Raw genomic sequence first — 20,323 nt, 5'->3', positions numbered from 1 at the left:
CCCAACCTGTAATCTACTTTCTGTTTCTGTAGATTGCCTGTATGGACAATTCACACAAACAGAAGCTTACAATATGTATGTGGTTCTTTGTGATTGGTTTCTTTTATTTAGCATGGTGTTTTCAAGGTTTGTCTATGTTGCAGCATGTATTAATACATCATTCCTTTTTATTGCCAACTATTTCATTATAGGGATATGGCATATATAATTTACTCTGTACTTGGACATTTGTGTTATTTCTGTTTGGGGGATATTATAAATAAACATTCATGTAGAGTATTTTGACGGACATGTTTTCACGTCTCTTGGATATATACCTAAGAGTTGAATTGCAGGTTCATACAGTTTGTGTTTAACCATTTGAGGAAATGCCAAACTTTTCCAAAGGAATACTCCCACTAGCAGTGTTACAAGTGTTTCAATTTCTCTACCTCCTTACCAACACATGTTATTATCTGACTCTTTGATTATAGCTCTCCTAGTGGGTGTGGAGTAGTACCTCCTTGTGGTTTTGATTTGCATTTCTCTGATGGTTAATGATGCCAAGCATCTTTTCATGTGCTTTTCAGCCATTTGTGTATCTTTGGAGAACTGTCCATTCCAAGCCTTTGCCCAATTTTTAAAATTGGGGTTGTTTTAAAATTAAATAATTGTAATAGTTCTTTATATGTGCCAAATAGTCCCTCATGAGATACACAGTTTATAAAAATTTTCTACTGGGGTTTGTCTCTTCACTTCTCATGAAATTTTTAACTCACTTTATAATGATTTATGCCTCTCTCTGTGAACTCCTAATTCCAAATATGAGGACCTCAAATCTTACTCTCCTTAGCAATGTCTGACACTGTTGGCCTCTCTTTTCTTTGATATACTCTTGTCCAAGGAGAGACTGCCTATGCTCATACTCCATATCTACCATCTATTAGTTGTGTGGCTTTTAGCAAATTACTTAGCCTCTCTATTTCATCACTTATAAGATGAGGATACTTGTAGTATCCATCTATAGGGTTATGATTAGCATTAAATGAGTTGATGTAGATAAATGCTTACAACAGAGACTGACCTGTGATAGTCATATTGTAGAAGTGTTGTCTATCATTGTTACTTATCTCTAGCTCCCTCCTTTTTCTACCTATTTTTCTTACTATTCTTTCTGAATCTCCTTTTTTATCTCTTGGCTGTCCTTCCTCTGAAAGTAAATAACCTCCACAGCACTGCCCTTGGCCCTCTTCTCACCTTGAAGTGACTCTGTAGATGACCTCTTTCCCCATGGTTTCTACTTCTATCTGTTTGACTTATGATTGTCAAATCTTTTTTTAAATTTTTTTTTATTTTTTATAAACATATATTTTTATCCCTGATTGTCAAATCTTTGTGAGGCATAGACCTCTTTATGAACTTCATTTCAAACTGGACACTGTACAGGTTCCCATATTCAGCATATTCAAAACTGTACCTGTTTTCCTCCCTCAAATCTGCATCCTGATGTAGTAGTGCTCCATATCTAAGCTAACAAAACCGTAATACCTCCATTTACATAACATTTTAAGATCAGACATTTTCAGTTCTTCCTTTCTACCTACCATCTAATAGGATAGAGGCTACCCTCTACCTCCCCTCTCTTTGTGTTTTCCTGTTCATTCTTGCTGTACTTGAACAGTTAGTTACATCAGGGTCCATGCCTACATTGAACGCGCTACTTTTATTCTTATACAGGATTCTGACTACTGTGGTTAGGTTTTAGATAGCTTTTGCTCCTTTGTTCTTCTCATCAGTCCTTTTGGCTTCTGTTTTGGAATAAGCACCCTTACTTGCACATTTCGGTCCCTCATTTCTTCTTGTTTCTAGCACAGATTACTTTATAAGCTGGTATTATTTCAATATACCGCTCCCTTTTTTCTTTCTTCCCTCTCACACTCAGGGCACATACCCCTCCATTCAGCTCTTAAGAGACATTGTTTCAATACCATATTCCTCAAAGCCATTACAGATGTTTCTAAAACAGTTCTGATTGCTTTAGGGCCTTGCTATAGACCTTTTAATGGCTACCAATCTAAGCTTGCTTTAGACCTTTTAATGTCTACCAATCTAAGCTGAGATCTTTTGTACTGAAGTTCTTTATTATCTGGCCATCAGCTATCTTTCCAGCTTCATCTCCTACTTTTTTTTTTTCCATCTCCTACTTTATACGGAAATACGTATAAATTCTTTTATTTAGCTAACATTTAATGAGCACCTACTATGAGCTAGGCACCCTTGTACCCTTTTGCTGTTCTCATCCAGTTCCCACTTTGGAATACTGTAGTTCCCTTTCTTTCCTTGACAGAATTCTCTTTGGCCTGGAAAGTTGAGCTGAAAGGTTACCTATTTTTGAAGCTTCTTCCCTCTCCCATTTCCCTAAAATTAATTGCTTTATAGTCAGAACTTAATGAACACTGTTCTTACTATTCTAGAACTTGACACATTTTATAGCTTGGTTTCATACCTTCTCTGCTAAATTGGCAACCATGTAGGGCTAGGACTCTGTCTTACTGTAGTTTCTAGTACATAAGGGGTATTTAGTTAATGCTTAATGAATTGAATTGGCTTTTGCATCAGTGATTTTCCAATCCTCACAATCACCAGTAGACTAGATCTTCTTAGCTTCATATTTAGATTACAGAGGCAATCTATCGACTAATAGCTCCTATATCATCTTTCTATCATTTCAATAAACATTTGATTTCTTTTGTGTGTCTGGTACGACATTAGATTCTGGGAAAAATAAAGATTAATCAGAAACTCTCACCTTAAGGAACTCACAGCCTGCTGGAAAGATGGACAAGTAAACCATCCACTACAGTATAGTATAATAAACGCAGTAGCAGACTTCATTATATATCTGTGGGAGGTGCACCAGGGCCAGGTCACAGAAAGCTTCCCAGAAGAGGGGATATCGCACTGAGGCCTAAAAAAAGACAGGTACACTGTCACTCAGAGTTTTTCTACAGAGAATGGAGTACTAGAATGTGGGAGTGGGAAAGAATGAGAGATAAATGAAGGAACTTTCACAGCATTCTCCAGTAAGGGGGAATCACTTGCCCAGTTATCTGGGCAAGAAATTATAATGTTTAAATTAAAGGAGATAAAGAGAAATAAGTAAATTTTTTAAAAATTATCATGCTTATAAAATGTACAATTCTATGATTTAGTGGTTAGGATTGGGTAGAAATCCAGCAGTGAGGGAATCCACATGTATGAAAACATGGGCTTCTGACTTGTAGTGGTTTAGATAATACTGCCTACCAAGACCCAGCAATATAGGAGGATTAACATAGAAGGACCGTGTTGGGTTTGGAAGTGAAGGTTGAGAACATTTAAGTGTAAGATGATTGGTACATGGTTGAGAATGTGGCTTTAGGTCAGAATGAGAACTGGAAACAGATTTTGAAGTAATTGGCAAAAAGATAGCAGTTGAAGCTTTGAGAATGGATACAGTTACCCATTAATTAACATATTTATTGCCATCTGCCATGTCAGATACTAGGGATCTCAGCAATTAATGACAGCGGTATGGCCCTTGATACATGGAGTTGATCTTCTAATGAGGATAGAAAACCTTAAATGTAATTGTACAGCGTACTTAGAGTTGAGGTAAGTGCTAATGTAACAGCAGGTTGTAACATCTAGAGAAACTAGGCAGCCGTTCCTAAGAAATGTTGTTTAAACTCAGTCCCAAAGGATGGGACGAGAAGTAGGGAAGGGGTCTTAAGGCAGAAGAGAACCTGAAATCTTCAAGGAGTAGAAAGTGTGAGTGGAACATAGTCAGCAAGAGGGATCGAAAGGATCCCTAGAATGATGTGGAGGACCCAGAGAGCACAGCTCCCTACACTCCAAGAAAAGAATTTGGACTTTATTTTAAAAGCACTAGGGAAACATTTAGTGGTTTTGACCAGGGGAATGACATAATGAGATGGATGTGTTGAAGTTGGTGTTCTGGCTCTTGGGCCATGAATGGTTTGAAAATGGTTAGAGGCTACTGTAGTATCAAGCAAAGAAAATGTGAGAAGAGAACCCTTAGACTGATGAGTATAGGGGGGGAATGGGGGGAGGGGTTCTCATGGGAAGAACTATAAAAGCAATGGAGACAAACTGGCAAGAAAGGTAGGAAGAAAACCAGAAGAATCAATCATGAGACCTGAGGGAAAGGTAGTGTCAGCACAAGAGGGAAGAAGCCAATGGGTCACAGAAGAACCAGGAGAGACCTGTTAGATTGAACAATGGAAGGGTCATTGATGCTGTTAGAGCTATATATATATATATATATATATATATATTTGTGCATGGATAGAAGTCAAAATAGAATGAATTAAAGAATAAATTAGAGGGGAAGGATTCCTGGGTGGCTCAGTCAGTTGGGTGACTGCCTTCGGCTCAGGTCATGATTCCAGGGTTCCTGGCATGGAATCTAGGCATCAGGTCCTGGCATGGAATCCTGCATCAGGTTCCTTGCTTGGTGGGGAGCCTGCATCTTCCTCTGCCTACCACTGCTCTTGCTTGTGCACTCTCGCTCTCTCTCTCTCTCTGACAAATAAAATCTTAGAAAGGAAGGGAGGGTGGAAGGGATGAAGGAAGGAGAAAGAAAAAAAGAAGAGGAAAGAAAAGTAAGAAATTAGAGGTGAAAGTAGAGTCAAGTAGTATGGACCATGCTTTGAAGAATTCTAGCTTTGAAGAAAGGGAGAAAGGACTATGCAAGTTTTAAAGGTGTTTATAATTATATATTTAAAAATCTGCAAAGGCAGTCTATGTATGTGATTTTAGAAATCTAATGTTTTAGAAAGCGAACTTACACTGAAAAGAAATCTTCACCCCTGTGACCTTTAGTCTCCCATCTCTCAACTTTTAGTAATTAATCCTATCTTTTTGAAATTCCTTACATATTCCAGCATTTATATCTCAAAGGTGGTTTGGTTTAATATTGCTTTTAAAAAATGAGGGAGACTTAAAGGGCACCTGCCTTCAGCTCAGGTCATGATCCCAGGGTCTGGGGATCTAGCCCCGCATCAGGCTCTCTGCTCAGTGGGGAGCCTGCTTCCTCCTCTCTCTCTGCCTGCCTCTCTGCCTACTTGCGATTACTGGCTGTCAAATTTAAAAAAAAAAAAAAAAAAACCTTTAAAAAAAAAAATGAGGGAGGCTAAAAAAAAAAATCAGGGAGGTTTAAATGCTGGTGAGAACAAGTAGGGAGAACCTCTAAAGACAGAGGTGGGATAATTGATGAAGTACATCTCTTATATCTGCATCCACCTTTTCCCTAGTTACATGTCCATGGAAGGGTGGAAATTAAGGGAGTTTCTCTTTTCTCTCTGCATTAGGAACAGAGGTCTAGTGAGACCGAAAATAACAGGGGAGGTAGTGGGATTGTGGCCTTAAACAAAATGGAGGAGTTCTGAAATAGCCAGTTTGGGAAATGGAATGAACGCTCACTGGAGGAACAGCAAGGCTCTTACTATTGTGAGTTCATGTTGGAGTCCACTTGAACAATTTGTGGTAGTGTCAGTCCTATATGGTTTTTCTGCACCATGTTCTTGCCATGTTCACCTTTCATATGGAAACATTTCTGACAAAACTCTGAATTCTCTTTATTAACATACTTAGCTCATCAGTGAAGAACGAGAACCCCCATGCACATTGGTAAGGCTTCTCCCTTAACAAGCATATATTAAGAAAGAAATACTTGGGATGCCTGATGGCTCAGTTGGTTAAGCCACTGCCTTCGGCTCAGGTCATGATCCCAGCGTCCTGGGATGGAGTCCCACATCGGGCTCCTTGCTCAGGAGGAAGCCTGCTTCTCCCTCTGCCTCTGCCTGCCTCTCTGTCTGCCTGTGCTCACTCTCTCTGATGGAAAAAAAAAAGAAAGAAAGAAAGAAAGAAATACTACCAAAGCTTTGACTTCATAAATTATCCAGGTAGTTCTGTGTCTCTAGAACCACCACAGAGCATGGCTCATACTGGGAGAATTGTCCACATCTAATGTAGATTAATATTCCTGAAAGACTGATTGCACTCAGAGGGGTTTGTTAAGAACTAGAATAACATAGAAATCATTTGACTAAAATCCATATTTTAGGCATCAGGAAAAGAAAGGGCTTTTCTAGGGTCATGTTGCTCAGTTGTGTCAGTCTTAGGCCACTAGCCCAATTCTCAGAATTGCTACTTGGTTAGTTTACTGGCCTGAAAATCCAGTGACTTTCCATGGAACACTAGTGTTTTCATAATTAGATTCAGGTTGTTCTACCACTAATACTGAAAAAGATGATTTCAAAACTTGATGGAAAAATCAGCTAACAGGAAGATAGTTTTTGTTTTATTGTTCTCTTTTTTTGTTTGTTTTTTTTGGTTCATATATATATTAGGGTTTTGTGCTTGCTGCCACTTACTGGCTGTAGACCGCTGATGAAAGAATAAATACTGAAAAAAACACAAGTTAATATCCGGATCAAACTTAACCAGTTGTATTTCTTTTAAAGATCCATATGGTTACTCTAGTGATTTTTTTTTTTTTAATATTGCATACATGTTGGTAGTCGTATTTTTTGTTTTGCATTCAGAAACATTTAGTCAAAGCGTAGGATATAGTAGGCTATTGTGCTTGGTTTGGGGGCTATGAAGAATAAGATTTCATCACTCTTGGTCTCTGGTTAAGTTTAGAAATGGGAACAAGAGGATTGGCAGTAGGCAGTTCTTCCTGGGTGAGAGAGGCAGGAAAGACTTCACAGGGTAGGTGACATTTTGAACTGACTTCTGAAGATGAATAGGTTTTCCATACATAAAAAATGAGACCAAAATAAGTTCATTATGGAAATGTAAGAGGCCATTTTAATTAGAACTTTGTAAAGAAAGGGGTGAAAAGGCCTGGCATGTTCAAATATTAGCAGCCATGATTCAGGATGGCCTCAGTATGGCTAGAGAGGGTTATGTGAATGGGGCCATGCCGGAAGACTGTGTTAGGCATCAAGGACCCAATCAAGAATGATCTTTGTTATAACAGGAAGTTTGAACTTCATTCTTTAGGCAGTGGGGGAGCCATTAAAATTCTTAAGCAAAAAAGTTACAGAATGACTGGTGCTATGGATTTCTTATTTTTGTAAGAAAACTTAAAAGATAAATTAGGGTGTCGTCAGTTTGGAGGTAGGGAAACAAATTAGAAGATTAATTTAGTAATCCCAGCAAGAATTGAAGGCCTGAAATAACTAGAGCTGTGGTAGTAAAGATGGACAGTAACAAGTATCCAGAGAAACTTGGTGACGGTTTGAGAAGGAGAGTCTATATTGAGCTCCTAGTTTGTGACTCATGTGACTGGGTAGATGATGGGTAAGATTACCCTTGATAGGGAACAGTGGGGGAAATCCATTTAGGAAGGACAGTGGTGAGTTCCATGGAGATAGATGGATATGAGAACCTGCTGGACATCCAGTAGGCTATTGGATGCATGGATGTGCTGATAAAGTTTTGGAAATCTTCAGTATGTAATTGACACCTCTGGAGCATTTAGAGAGCATTTAGAGCAAGGATTCTTAACCTCTGGAATCCAAATATTCTCCATTATCCAAATTAGTATATATGTGACTTTTGTTAGGGGAAGGTCCATAGCTTTCTTCAGATTCTCAAAAGTGATAAATACTTGATGTGGGAAGGGGCCTAGGACAGGGCCCCAAGTATCTTCATTAAGTGATGGCAGTGATAGTGAGTAGTCTCAGCAAAGAAGGCAGTAAAGGAACAATAGTAAAGAGAGAAATGTGATGTCAAAGCCCAAGTCAAGTAACATGTAGACCGAAGAGTCATTGGCTTGGCAATTAGAAAACTTGTAAATTGTTTCTAATAAACAAGATGGAATCAGATGTATTTGTATGTAATGAAGCTTCCCACAGACCCCCCATGGCTTTCTAAGAATTATAAAAACCATTGGCCTACAAAAAAGTTCAATGCCTCTGTCGAGTGTTCAGGTCTAAAATTTGCTCTTGCCTTGCTGTTACAGTTTAACCTCTCCCTTCAGTATTCTGAACTAGCCAAAGCGATCTCTTCACTGTTTTCTGGATACTTCATACAAATCTTAGCCCCACGCTTTTGCTGGTGTTTTTCATCCTGCCTGCCCTGTTCCCTGCCCAACAAATCCTAGCAGTCTTTCACAGTTTAGTTTGTTCTGCTTTCTCTGTGCTCCTTTCTGACTATATTGATTTTCTCCTTTATATCAGTGGTAATTACTGTCTTGTTTTGTCATTTAAAATTGTACCGCCTTGCATTGCTACTTACTTTATATGTTATTGCCACCTTTTCCCAGTGAAGTTTACTCCTGAAGACTAGCAGTACCTTGCATCTCATCACACCCCCTAGTGGCTTGAGCTTTCACATACTTATTTTAAATACTAAAATATTTGAACGAATTTAACCTGAGCCAAATATAGTGGGGGAAAATGTGTTTAAGAAAAAATTCTTGTGATGCATTCTAAATGATACAGGAGTGATTGACGGGTCATTTTACAACTGTACTCCATTTCTATGGGTAATCAAGAGTTGATTGCGTATCAGAATAAAATACTGATAATGTGAGGCTTATGAACTTCTGGGCTTTTATTTGGAATTTTTAATGAATTAATTAAATTTGTTAGGCCAAACTAATTTTTCTGTGTAAAATAACTAATTTTTTTCAAGATGGAAATATCTTTTTTTGGATTTAAAGTAAAATGCACTTACTAAAATAAGTCTACAAGTAGAAATAAAATATTACTAGTATTTCTATACAAACATCCAAAGGCACTCACATTTTATAAACATCTTTACCATCCGTAAATTAAGTAGGTACTGATGGGGTTAACATACAAAACTTATTGACATACAATGCAGCTGGCTCATTACTAAACAATATGCATGGAACCTGACTTCAGTGTCATGGTGTTACTGGTTTTGCTGAATGATAATTTAGCTTAATCTGATTTGAAGCCAGTGTTTGTCTTTCTTCCATTATTTGCTGGAAACTTTTGGCATAATCCAGGGTTATGGTAGGAAACTGTAGCAAAAAAGGGGGGTGGGCAGAGTTGCATTGCTTTATTCCAGAGTCAAAAAAATTAAAAACTTTTAGTTAAGAAGTAGAATAAATACGTTAGATACTCCTATGTGGGTCACATTGTTGTTGAGCAGATATCTACTAACATAAATCCTAAATTGTAGTAGTTACCTGACAGGAGCCTGTGTAACAGTAAGCCAGTTTGACTAACATTTCAATATGTTTAAGCTTTTCCTTTTTTTCCCTGAAATCAGAATATGTATTTTCAAAAGAGTACAGTTTTTGTGCATATCCTCACACCTTAATTTAACCACAGTTTTTAAACCGGTAAAGCATATTTTGACCATTTTCATAAAGAAGGAAGTTCCTTTAATTCACAAGCAGTATTGCTTATTGAGTAGAATATACTAAAACATAGAGACAGATCAGTGGGAAGAAAATAAACTAACTCAGTGGCTGAGTGACTTGCTTCAGCATAGCTGCCCGGGGGCTCCTTTACCCCAGTTTGTGGCTCAGCAGCATTTCCTAAATGTTCCAGGTTATTTGGCCTGAGTAAATTATGAATAGTAAAAACAAGTGTTCTATGTATCCTTTATAATAAAAACTTAATAAAAATTAAAATTTTTTAATAAAAATTTCAGGGAAAAGCAGGTGTATCCCAATTAAGTTTTTAATCCACATCCATGATTTAAAATAACTAAAAACTGTAGAATATACAGTTTAATCCCTTTCATATTTTAGAATGTGGATATATGTGAGTTATTCTGGCAGACAAAGAAAAAAATTGAAGGACTTTAGAGTTTTATTATACACACTTAACTACCTTTTTTAAGAGAAACTTAACATGGCATTCCCTGATTTTAAGGGAAGAGAACCTAGTCAAGTCGCTGGGGTAGGAAGGCAAAATTCTAGGGACCAACAGCAGTGTGAGAGCTAAATCAAAATGTTTGCTCTTTGATGGGTTGAGTGCCTGCTACCTTCTCCATTCACGGGTGAGTCTAAATAAGGTAAGAATTCTCTGGATTCATGATGTCCAGTAAAATAATATAAGCTACATAAATATAACTTTAAATTTTTAGTAATCACATTAAACAAGTGAAATGAAACAGGTGAGACTGCTTTTAGTAATAAATTAATTGGGGGCTTCTGGTTGGCTCAGTCGGTAGAGTGTGTGTGACTGTTGATCTTGGGTTGTGAGTTTGAGCCTCATGTTGGGCACAGAGAGTTTAAATCATTCTAATCTTTAAAAAAAAAAATAACGTAGGGGCACCTGGGTGGCTCAGTGGGTTAAAGCCTCTGCCTTCGGCTCAGGTCATGATCCCAGAGTCCTGGGATCGAGCCCCGCATCGGGCTGTCTGCTCCGCGGGGAGCCTGCTTCCCCCTCTCTCTCTGCCTGCCTCTCTGCCTACTTGTGATCTCTCTGTCAAATAAATAAATAAAATCTTTAAAAAAAAATAATGTATTTAATCCAGTAAAAGCAATATTTTTCGGTATGCAATCAGTATTTTTCAAATGTTAAGAAATATTCTAGTTTTTTGTGTGTTTAGTGTTTGTAATTCAGTGTGTATTGCGTTTAAAGCACTCCTCAATTTGGGCTAGTCACATTTCAGGTGCTTGATAGCTGCATGCTGCTAGGAATGACTGTATCGGACATTGTCTCTCTAGAACATCTAAGGGATGTGTGCCCATGATATTGAGAAATAGAACTTGCCTTATATCCAATGTAAAATATTAAAATTCCCTACCTTAGAGGATGCCTCCATCTGTGCTGTGAAGCACTAACGCAGGTCACAGATTGTTAGTTTTGAGAATACCTGTTTCCAGGATCGAGATAAATAAGAAATACGACTTTAACAGTGACTGGCAACATATTTGTGAATTTCAGTACTCTTATCTTCATGTGCAGTTCTTTCACCTGTGCTTTCAAACATATGATGCCACAACTAAATTCTGTACATAATTTATGTAACATAAAGAAAAATGTTTTACGTTTTGTATTTCATCCACTAGAAACCTCTGACTCTATATTCTGAGCTTTATTAAGAAGAATGATAACAGCTACCTTACTCTTTAAGATACTAAATTATTTTAAGGAATTAGGACTGTCATCTGATTTCAATTTTCTTTTATATTTTAAGGATATGGAATATTATCTTGTAAAATGGAAAGGATGGCCAGATTCTACAAATACTTGGGAACCTTTGCAAAATCTCAAGTGCCCATTACTACTACAGCAGTTCTCTAATGACAAGCATAATTATTTATCTCAGGTAAACAAAGGCAAAGCAATATCTCTAAAAGACAATAACAAAGCTTTGAAACCTGCCATTGCTGAGTACATTGTAAAGAAGGCTAAACAAAGGATAGCTCTGCAGAGATGGCAAGATGAACTCAACAGAAGAAAGAATCATAAAGGAATGATTTTTGTTGAAAACACTGTTGACTTAGAGGGCCCACCTTCAGACTTCTACTACATTAATGAATACAAACCAGCTCCTGGAATCAGCTTAGTCAATGAAGCGACCTTTGGTTGTTCATGTACAGATTGCTTCTTTGAGAAATGTTGTCCCGCTGAAGCTGGAGTTCTTTTGGCTTATAATAAAAACCAGCAAATCAAAATCCCACCTGGTACCCCCATTTATGAATGCAACTCAAGGTGTCAGTGTGGACCTGATTGTCCCAATAGGATTGTACAAAAAGGCACCCAGTATTCACTTTGCATCTTTCGAACTAGCAATGGTTGTGGCTGGGGTGTAAAAACCCTTGTGAAGATTAAAAGGATGAGTTTTGTCATGGAATATGTTGGAGAGGTATGTTCACCTTATAACAAACAATGCAAGATTTATGCTTTTTTTTGTACATCAGTAACAAATATTGGTATGTTTTTATATTACCATTTGCAAGTATGTAAAAATTTCAGGTTTGAGAGAAGGGTTCACTGGCATAGTTAGAAATACAAACTTGTATATAAACAACAACAAAAACAAAAAAATATATATATATATATAATGGCAAAATTGTCTTCTTTCAGAACCATCCATTAATAGTCATTGAAACTGGAATTTGTAAAATATGACAATCAATTTTACATAAAAGCCCTAAGAAGAAAATCAGATCTAAATATCTGCTGACTTTGAAAACTTTTAGATTATAATTTATCCACTTGACTAAATATGGTTAAGTGTAGTTGGCAAAACTAAACATTATATCAATGTGAGAGACCCCGTAGACAAATGCTCTCTGAGCAAGTGTTGTAAAATAAACTTAAAAGCAGTTATTGCATCCACCAGAAAATCCAAATTCCTTGTAGCTCAGCAAGAGACTCTTCTCTAAATTGCCAAAGACTGAACTGATATTCTTGTATATATAATGTAAATTTAGAAAAAAATAGTATTTGTATGTACAAAATATACTATTTTGAGCACCTTGTGTTTTAACTCGTTAATCCTTTAAATAACTGGGAGGTAGCAGTGTTACCTCCATTATTATAGATGAGGAAACAGGCACAGAGAAGTTGAGCAACTTGCACAAGGTCACGTTGTAGTGAAGAAGAGCCAGGATTCAAAACCAAGTCTCTAAGATGAGTGTGCTTTGCCCCTGAGCTACACTTCCTCAAACTGGGTGAAGGATTAAGTCATGACTAGAATACAAGTGTAACTAACGTATCTCAGGTTGTCACATCTGACATTTTAAAAGTTATGTGGAATTAGCTCATGTATAATTATCTGTATTCATCTAGAATACTGAGATTAAATTGGAACCCTACTTCGATCCTTCAATTTTTAGACAACAGCAGATGATTGTAAATCACTATTTGAGATCTTGTATACCAGATCTTGTATAATCAAATTCTTTTTGTATAATCAGATTCTCCCATTTTGGCTTACTGACTGCAGTGGTTAAGTCTGGTTGACACCAAGAATCACTTTAGACATTTTTGGTTTCCTAAGCTGAGCATCTGGTAAAGCTGTGTTCTTAGAACTGTAGATGATGGTTTTGAGCTACAGAATTTGATGAAAACGGCTGATTCAGCAAAACTAAACTTTGTCCATACAGTTGACTGCAAATTTAGCATGCCTTCTTTCCTGTAGTAACAAATTTCCATTTGTAACTGCACAGATTAGTTCCAGGAATAATAACATTTTAGAGTATCTTTACTTTTTTTTTTAATTAACATATAATGTATTACCGGTTCAGAGGTACACGTCTATGATTCTTCAGTCTGTGTAATACCCAGTGTTCATCTCTATCACATGCCCTCCTTAATGTCCATCAGCCAGCTACCTCATCCCTCTACACCTCCCCCCCACCCCCAGCAACCCTCAGTTTGTTTCCTCTGATTAAGAGTCTCTTAAGGTTTGTTCCCAACTGGTTTGATCTTGTTTTATTTTTTCCTCTCTTACCCCTATGATCCTCTGTTTTGTTTCTTAAATTCTACATATCAGTGAGATCATACAATAATTGTCTTTCTCTGATTGACTTATTTCACTAAGCACAATACCCTCTAGTTCCATCTGTGTCGTTTAAATGAGTATCTTTACTTGTAAATTTAGTCCTTTACATTCCCTTATGTCCTGCAGAAAGCTATAATTGGGTAGCGTTTTGAACATCTGAATACATTGGAATGAAAGTAGTACTGTCTTAATTGTGGGTTGTCCTAATTCCTGTCCTAAACAGCCTTGATTCTTTTGCAGTCATTTCCACCCTTAGTTTTCCCACATATTTTCATCCAGCTCTTCTAGAGTAGTTTGTGTGAATATTTGTCTTGATGACACTCTAATTTCTTTTTAAACCTTTGTAGGCATTAGTATGTTAATAATTTATGGGCGAGTGTTTCTTCAGTTCAACAATAGCTATATAATATACTATAGTTTTTTCTTTTTAGGTAATCACAAGTGAAGAAGCAGAAAGACGGGGGCAGTTATATGACAACAAGGGAATCACATATCTCTTTGATCTGGATTATGAATCTGATGAATTCACAGTGGATGCAGCCCGATATGGAAATGTCTCTCATTTTGTGAATCACAGTGTAAGTGACACTTAAAGAGTAGACAGGACTAATCAACTTAGCAGTGTTTTTAATGATTTTCCATAGTTGAGGAATAATTATCTTTAGATTACTTACCCTTTTAATATTTCCAGAGTATTTTAATACAAAGACCTCTTAGGTTAGGTTATGGTATTATTGCTGTATTAGGAAAATTCACTACGGTACCTACCAAATACCATGCATTTTGCAGAGTTTTCATGTATGCGGCTTCATTTAATCATTCCATAACTTCGTAAGTTAGGTTTTGTCTTAATGTAGAGGATGAAGTTATTGGAGGAATTAGGCAGGTAGAAAGGTTAGAAATCACATGCAGCTGGAGGGGTTAACATGTAACATGTTAATACATATATAAAATTTAAGAACTTGTAGAGTACTTAAGTATTTAGGGCTGTTTTTCTAAATTATAAGTTAGTATTTTTAATTCATGTTTGAAACAAACTTAGAATACACCTGGAACTCTAACTGTAGGATTTTATAAACTATTTGTAAAAATAAGGGAGATGAATAGTTACTGGGTACTTACTAAGTGCCCACAGATAAGGGTAGGTTATGTAGCTGCCCATCTAAGGAAGTAGGCCATGCTAAACTTTCCTTGGATTTTATACCAAGAAACTAGCTTATGTTTAAATAGGGAAATGTCAGAGACCTTCTGACTCTTTTATTAGCTTTTTTGATTGACTTAAACTTTTGCTTTAATTTTTTTTCCTAATGATAAATTTGAGATACTCTCAAAATAAATGTATTCTAAACAGGTAAACACTTAACTTTGATTTCTTAGGATGATTCACTAGATGTTCTTGCATTATCCAGAATTTAATGTAGAATTTTCAAAATATTAAAGAATAACCCAAATAGAAGTTAAAGTAATGAAACTGCATGCAGTATGAAATTTGAGTTGTATAATGCTGACTTGATTTTTTTATACTTGATTTTTTAAATAGTTATCAGTAAGGCGTAAAGGAATAGAATATAACTATAACTATTTTATTCCTTTACACCTTATTGAAATGAACTAAATACAGGTGAAATGATAATGTTATCTAGGATTTGTATGACAAGTCCTCAGAGAAGTTAAAAAGTTGAGACTGGATGAAACAGGATTGGTAAAAATGTTAATTGTTAAAGCTGCAGGGTGAATATATGTGGAATATTTTTACTAGTGTTGTGTATGTCTGAGATTTTCTATAAGTGAAAACAGTATTTTTTAATTTGCGTGCCTCAAAGACTGCTGAACAATAATGTAATTTCTAATAGAACTTAAAGTAATAGTCAAGAAATTAAATATTTTATATGGCATGTAGAAGAGCCTATTCATGTCATTTTTTACATAAATGGATTCTAATGTTCCTTTTTAGTGTGACCCAAATCTTCAGGTTTTCAATGTTTTCATCGACAACCTTGACACCCGTCTTCCCCGAATAGCATTATTTTCCACAAGAACCATATATGCTGGAGAAGAGCTCACTTTTGATTATCAAATGAAAGGTACGGTTTTCAAGTACAGTTTGATTGGTGTCCAGTTGTTTCAGTTATGAAGAAGCAGAGTAGTAAAAGACCTGAACCAAAAGATCTGAACCAAGCAAGTATTAAAGAAGAGAAAAAACGAGGTCACAAAGCTAATCTGACAGAGGTAGAACTAGAATCCAGGTCTGCCTGACCTTAAGCTGAGTAATGCTCTTTTCTCTGTATCACGTTGCCACCTGCTTTTTTTCATAAGTTCCATTATGAGAGTTTATTATACATCTTTTCTCAATATTACTTGTATTTTAAAATTGTAATGCACTTCTGAATATTGACTAAGATGTATATTCAAAAGATTGAAAATACAACTTAAATCACAAGTGAACTTAATCCATTCCTACTTGGATTTGGCTTTTTTCAAAAAAAAAAAAAAGAAAAATGATATTTTGTTTCCTTTATTTTAACAATATGTTTTTCTTTCCTTTTTTTTTCTAAGTATTAATTTTTTCTAAGTATTTTCTAAGCAATCAATGTTTTTCCTTTGTTTTGGCCGCACTTTATGGCTCTTAAGTCATGTATGAAACTAAATGCATATCAGATTTTCCCATTAATTCCCATCATTTCTGAAAGCTATTCTTAGAAATATGGGCTAATAGCATATGCTTTTATCTCTTACTAGCCCACACCATCTTTTGAAGATAATTCAGTGATTTGTTTCTGAATATACACATTTACTTAAAACTGTGATAGAAAATTTGAACTTCCTTCTGAATTGTCTTATTTCCGTATTTCTTTTTCTATGTAATCAGGTTCTGGAGATATATCTTCAGATTCTGTTGACCACAGCCCAGCCAAAAAGAGGGTCAGAACTGTGTGCAAGTGTGGAGCTGTGACTTGCAGAGGTTACCTCAACTGAATTTTCAGGAAATAGAGCTGATGATTGTAGTTTTGGTTTTTTCTAATGTTGACATTTCAAAAAAGTATTTGGGACTCTTTTCATATTATCAAGACTATATGCTTTGTTAATTTACAGTTCATGTTTCAAACTATTGGCCAAATGTATTACTGATGCTTCTGAAGAGAAGAACACAGGGTCATAGACTAATTTGAAATACACATATTTAGTAATGAAAACTATTTACAGATGAGCATATACATACATACAAAGTCTGTGGGAATAAAGAAATGCCTCCTTTAGTGTTTAAGCATTGAACTGATAGTGAACAGTCACTCAGATCAAATATTCAACCTGCGTACACTTTGAATTTAGACAAAGGTAATCCAGTTTGGGTAAATATATACAAGTGTTATTTCTGTTCTGTTGTCATTCCTATTATTACTTACTGTACTTGTATTTGAGACAAACAGATGATACTGAATTATACTATTTTCCTACTTTCATGAAAATATTGGGTCTTACTGATATAGAAATTTAAGGTTAAAATTAAATATAAAAGAATTTAATTACAGCTCAGTTTCATATTTTGAAGCTGTTATATGAAGCATGTATGTCTGAACCAATAATTCTTCAAGACTTTTATTCCCTTAAAAGAAAAATTTCCAAAAAGCTCTCAAATTGTAGCATGGCTGACCATTATGCTGCTTTGAAAGGATGGGGTAGTGGGACCACGGGAAGGTTTTTTGGAGTGCCAGGTAGAGGAAAGGGAGCACTTAAAGGGCCCTTCTTAGTGACATGAATTAAGAGATCCATGTAGAGTACCTCTGGTCTAAACATAAAGAGTAAAACGAGCTACCCCTGCGTGTAGCTGCCCCTAACAATAATGTTTCAGAATACAATACATTCATGTTACATCTTCTGAATTTCAGGCAGTATTAACATTTCCACCAAATTTAATTATTTTTGTATTTTGTACAGGCCCTTCTTAAAATAATCTATATTTTGAACTGATACTTATTTTTTATACATGAATTTTTTAAATGTGATAAAGCTAAACTTGGCTTGGCCAAAGTATGTACCTAAATAATGAGAGCTTTTTTTACTTGAACCATGAAGACTAAAATGGAATATATTCCTTGTTTGGTTTTTGTTTTTATTTTCCTGCATAGTAAAACCTCAGTCGGGAAAAAATGTGTTTTCACCTCTCATTGCGGCATTTGTAATCATGGTGTCCAACGTAAAGGTAAGCGCAGCAAGTAAATCTGGCTTTCAGTATTCCTAATTAAATTATACCTAAGCTCATTGCCCCATTGCTTTAATGACCTACAATAAGTTTGGGTAAAATCGAACTGACTTCAAGAATGCAGCACTTCAAATATCTTCTTAATCTTGAGCCTCTTTTTTGGGAGAATGCATCTTTATTATGCATTATACTGCTACCACATGACTTTGCTCTTTCATAATATAGGGTAAATTTTTACATGTTTGGAGTCTCAGTGTATTAACCAAAATCTGCAGGTGGCAAGGATAAATACATTTTTGGGTGCCATTTCTTGGTTTTCTTTATGAGAAAATAGTCACATGGTGTGTGTGGTAAGAAAGCATCACAGATTTACAGGTGCTTCAATGGCCAACCTTACTCTGAATTATAATTCTCACGGGTTTAAAGGTGTAATTTTAATATTTTAATATTTTTTTCTTAAAAAGTCTGTGTTTTACTGTCTAGTTATTCTTGTCTACTTCTTGTGGTAAAAACAAATGTAAAACAGGAGGGCAAAGGGAATGGCTATTTTCAGTAAATTTGTTTCATTTTGTCCATTTGTTAATGGGTCTTTGAGAGTTTAATTACCTGTTACTTACTTTATTAAAAAGCTAGACCTAATCAGTAAAATAGAAACTCCCTACATGAAGCTATTAAAAGCCTTTAACCATTTTAAGTCAACATTTAGCTTCTTTAGTTTCCCAAGTTGTCAGAATTTGTTCTCTCAGAATAAATATAGCCAATATTCAAGGGTAATATTTAGATTGAGTTAAAACTGTAAATCCACTGTGTGAGTTGTATTGATACTGTTTTCAGTACCTACATGAGGATCGTGATAAACAGTTGGTAATCTCAGGGTCTTCTCCCCCTCTGTGCAAAATCTAGACTGCACTTATTTTTCTTACAGTTCATTTTTCTTCAGCAAAATAAATTTAGTTTGGCATTTGATTTTCTATTTATCGTGGCTTAGCTTTGTTTCTATTTTACTGTCATTTCCAGTAAGGCTTTGTACGAAAGGGTCAAAAAACTTTGGTGCATTCCGGACTACTTGCTTTTGAGATTAGCCAAAGGTTTTTACACCGTTCCTTTTGAAGTTTATCATGGTCATGGTTGATCCATTTGAATATTAAAGTAGAATTTTACATAGCCTAAAATGGATATGGATGGATACTTGTAAAATGTCTTGAGCATTATTAGTCACCAGGTTACTTAAACACATTGTGCTAAATAAAAACTGCCTGGAACTGTAAGGGAATCTTCAATTAAAGCTCCTATTCTTTGAGCTCCTCATAAACTGGTGAGGCTGGTGCTCTCCACCCTGGACCACAGCAGAGGGAAGGGAGTCTAGACTAGTTCGGTAACAGTAGTGTGCCCAAGATCACCCGGCTCCAGGCCAGTAAACTACCTGACTAAAAGGTCCTCAATTCTGTACCGTTTGTTTAAACAAACATGTAACTCTTGGATTCCTCTGTAAGGCAAATGTGGCTAGCCACAGCACTGTTTCTAGGACTATCTTGGCATTTTGAAACTTTTTTTTTTCACATTGTTTTTTCTACTTTACAGTTCTTAAAGTAAAAATCAAATAGCCACTATACTGAGTCCTGCCCGGTCCTGTGCTCTCTCCGAGAGGCATTACTACCCAGCGGCTGAGTGCGCAGACTCTGAGCTCGGACAGCCTGCGTTTTCAGTCCCGGCTTTCCCCCTTCCCAGCTGTGTGAACTAACCTCTCTGTGCCTTAGCCTCCTCATTTATGAATGGGGAGAATAAATTTATCTACCTCAAAGGGTGTTGGTGAGGAATAAAGGAGTTGATATCCAGCGTATAAGAGAACGGAGCATCATCCCAGAGCAAGCGCCGTACGTAAGTGTCTGCTAGTTATTCCGTACTGCGAGCTTGTACTTTAAAATCTTGGGTGAGCACAACAAGGTGATGGTGGTGGTGGTTTTTCAGTTTGTTTGAGTGCTCCTAGCCCTTAAATTCCTTCAGCTGACATTTATTATGCCAGGTTGACCTAGAAAACAGAACATGGCACTGTGTAATGTAAACTGGCGATGTGATTATAAAGTGCTAAAAACTTCAGCAGAATGTCCAGGCGTGTGGTGAGTTCCCACCTTGGGTTATAAACTAGACTGTTAAGATGAGGTCTTTGGTGTCAGTGAACATATAGTTACATTCGATTATATGATTTGTAATAATGAAGTGTAACGAATTTTTAGAGCTGTAAATAAAAAATGAAGTCTCTGGGTTCTTGCATTAGACCTGTTGTAGTTATGAGGTGATATTCAACCAATGATCTGCAACCTCTACTGGTCTCTAGTGATTTTATTATTCATTGGCATTTAGGTAATAGTACTCATAGGAGAGACGGGCAAAATGGGATCCACGTTATTTTTACTTCAGTCATATGGAGTCTGTGGAATGTGTTTCATCAACAGCTGGGAGTAGCTGCTGAGCTAGGAAAAAGGGATCAGTGCAGCCTGGCGATACTGCATATCATTTAAAAGGATCTGCAAACTGTTTTAGAGATGCCACTTAAATTCGTTTTAAGTGCCATCTCTCCCTTTGCTTCCTTAATCTGTAAAATGCCAGCATACCACAAAGTGCTGGAGA

The 20,323-nt window shown here is 36.3% G+C and overlaps 1 protein-coding gene across 7 annotated transcripts in view; it reads left to right on the top strand.

Annotated features, from left to right (window-relative positions):
• SUV39H2 (SUV39H2 histone lysine methyltransferase) overlaps positions 1-20,323 on the top strand; it is a 25,151-nt gene extending 4,828 nt beyond the window's left edge. For 4 of the 7 annotated variants that reach the window (XM_059404271.1, XM_059404270.1, XM_059404273.1 and 1 more), the window contains 4 exons: positions 11,179-11,850; positions 13,926-14,072; positions 15,449-15,578; positions 16,364-18,666. In XM_059404271.1, coding sequence (XP_059260254.1) covers positions 11,182-11,850; positions 13,926-14,072; positions 15,449-15,578; positions 16,364-16,470 — 1,053 coding nt within the window. In that variant the 5' untranslated portion in view covers positions 11,179-11,181 and the 3' untranslated portion in view covers positions 16,471-18,666. Of the gene's footprint in view, positions 1-11,178; positions 11,851-13,925; positions 14,073-15,448; positions 15,579-16,363; positions 18,667-19,276 lie in introns of those variants that run through there. The other 3 variants (XR_009404938.1, XM_059404274.1, XM_059404275.1) reach the window with 3 other exon arrangements.

The sequence above is a fragment of the Mustela nigripes genome, chromosome 6 (genome assembly GCF_022355385.1).
Source record: "Mustela nigripes isolate SB6536 chromosome 6, MUSNIG.SB6536, whole genome shotgun sequence".
Taxonomy (NCBI): domain Eukaryota; kingdom Metazoa; phylum Chordata; class Mammalia; order Carnivora; family Mustelidae; genus Mustela; species Mustela nigripes.
Note: the sequence above shows the minus strand (reverse complement) of the source record. Positions and strands in the feature narration are given on the sequence as shown.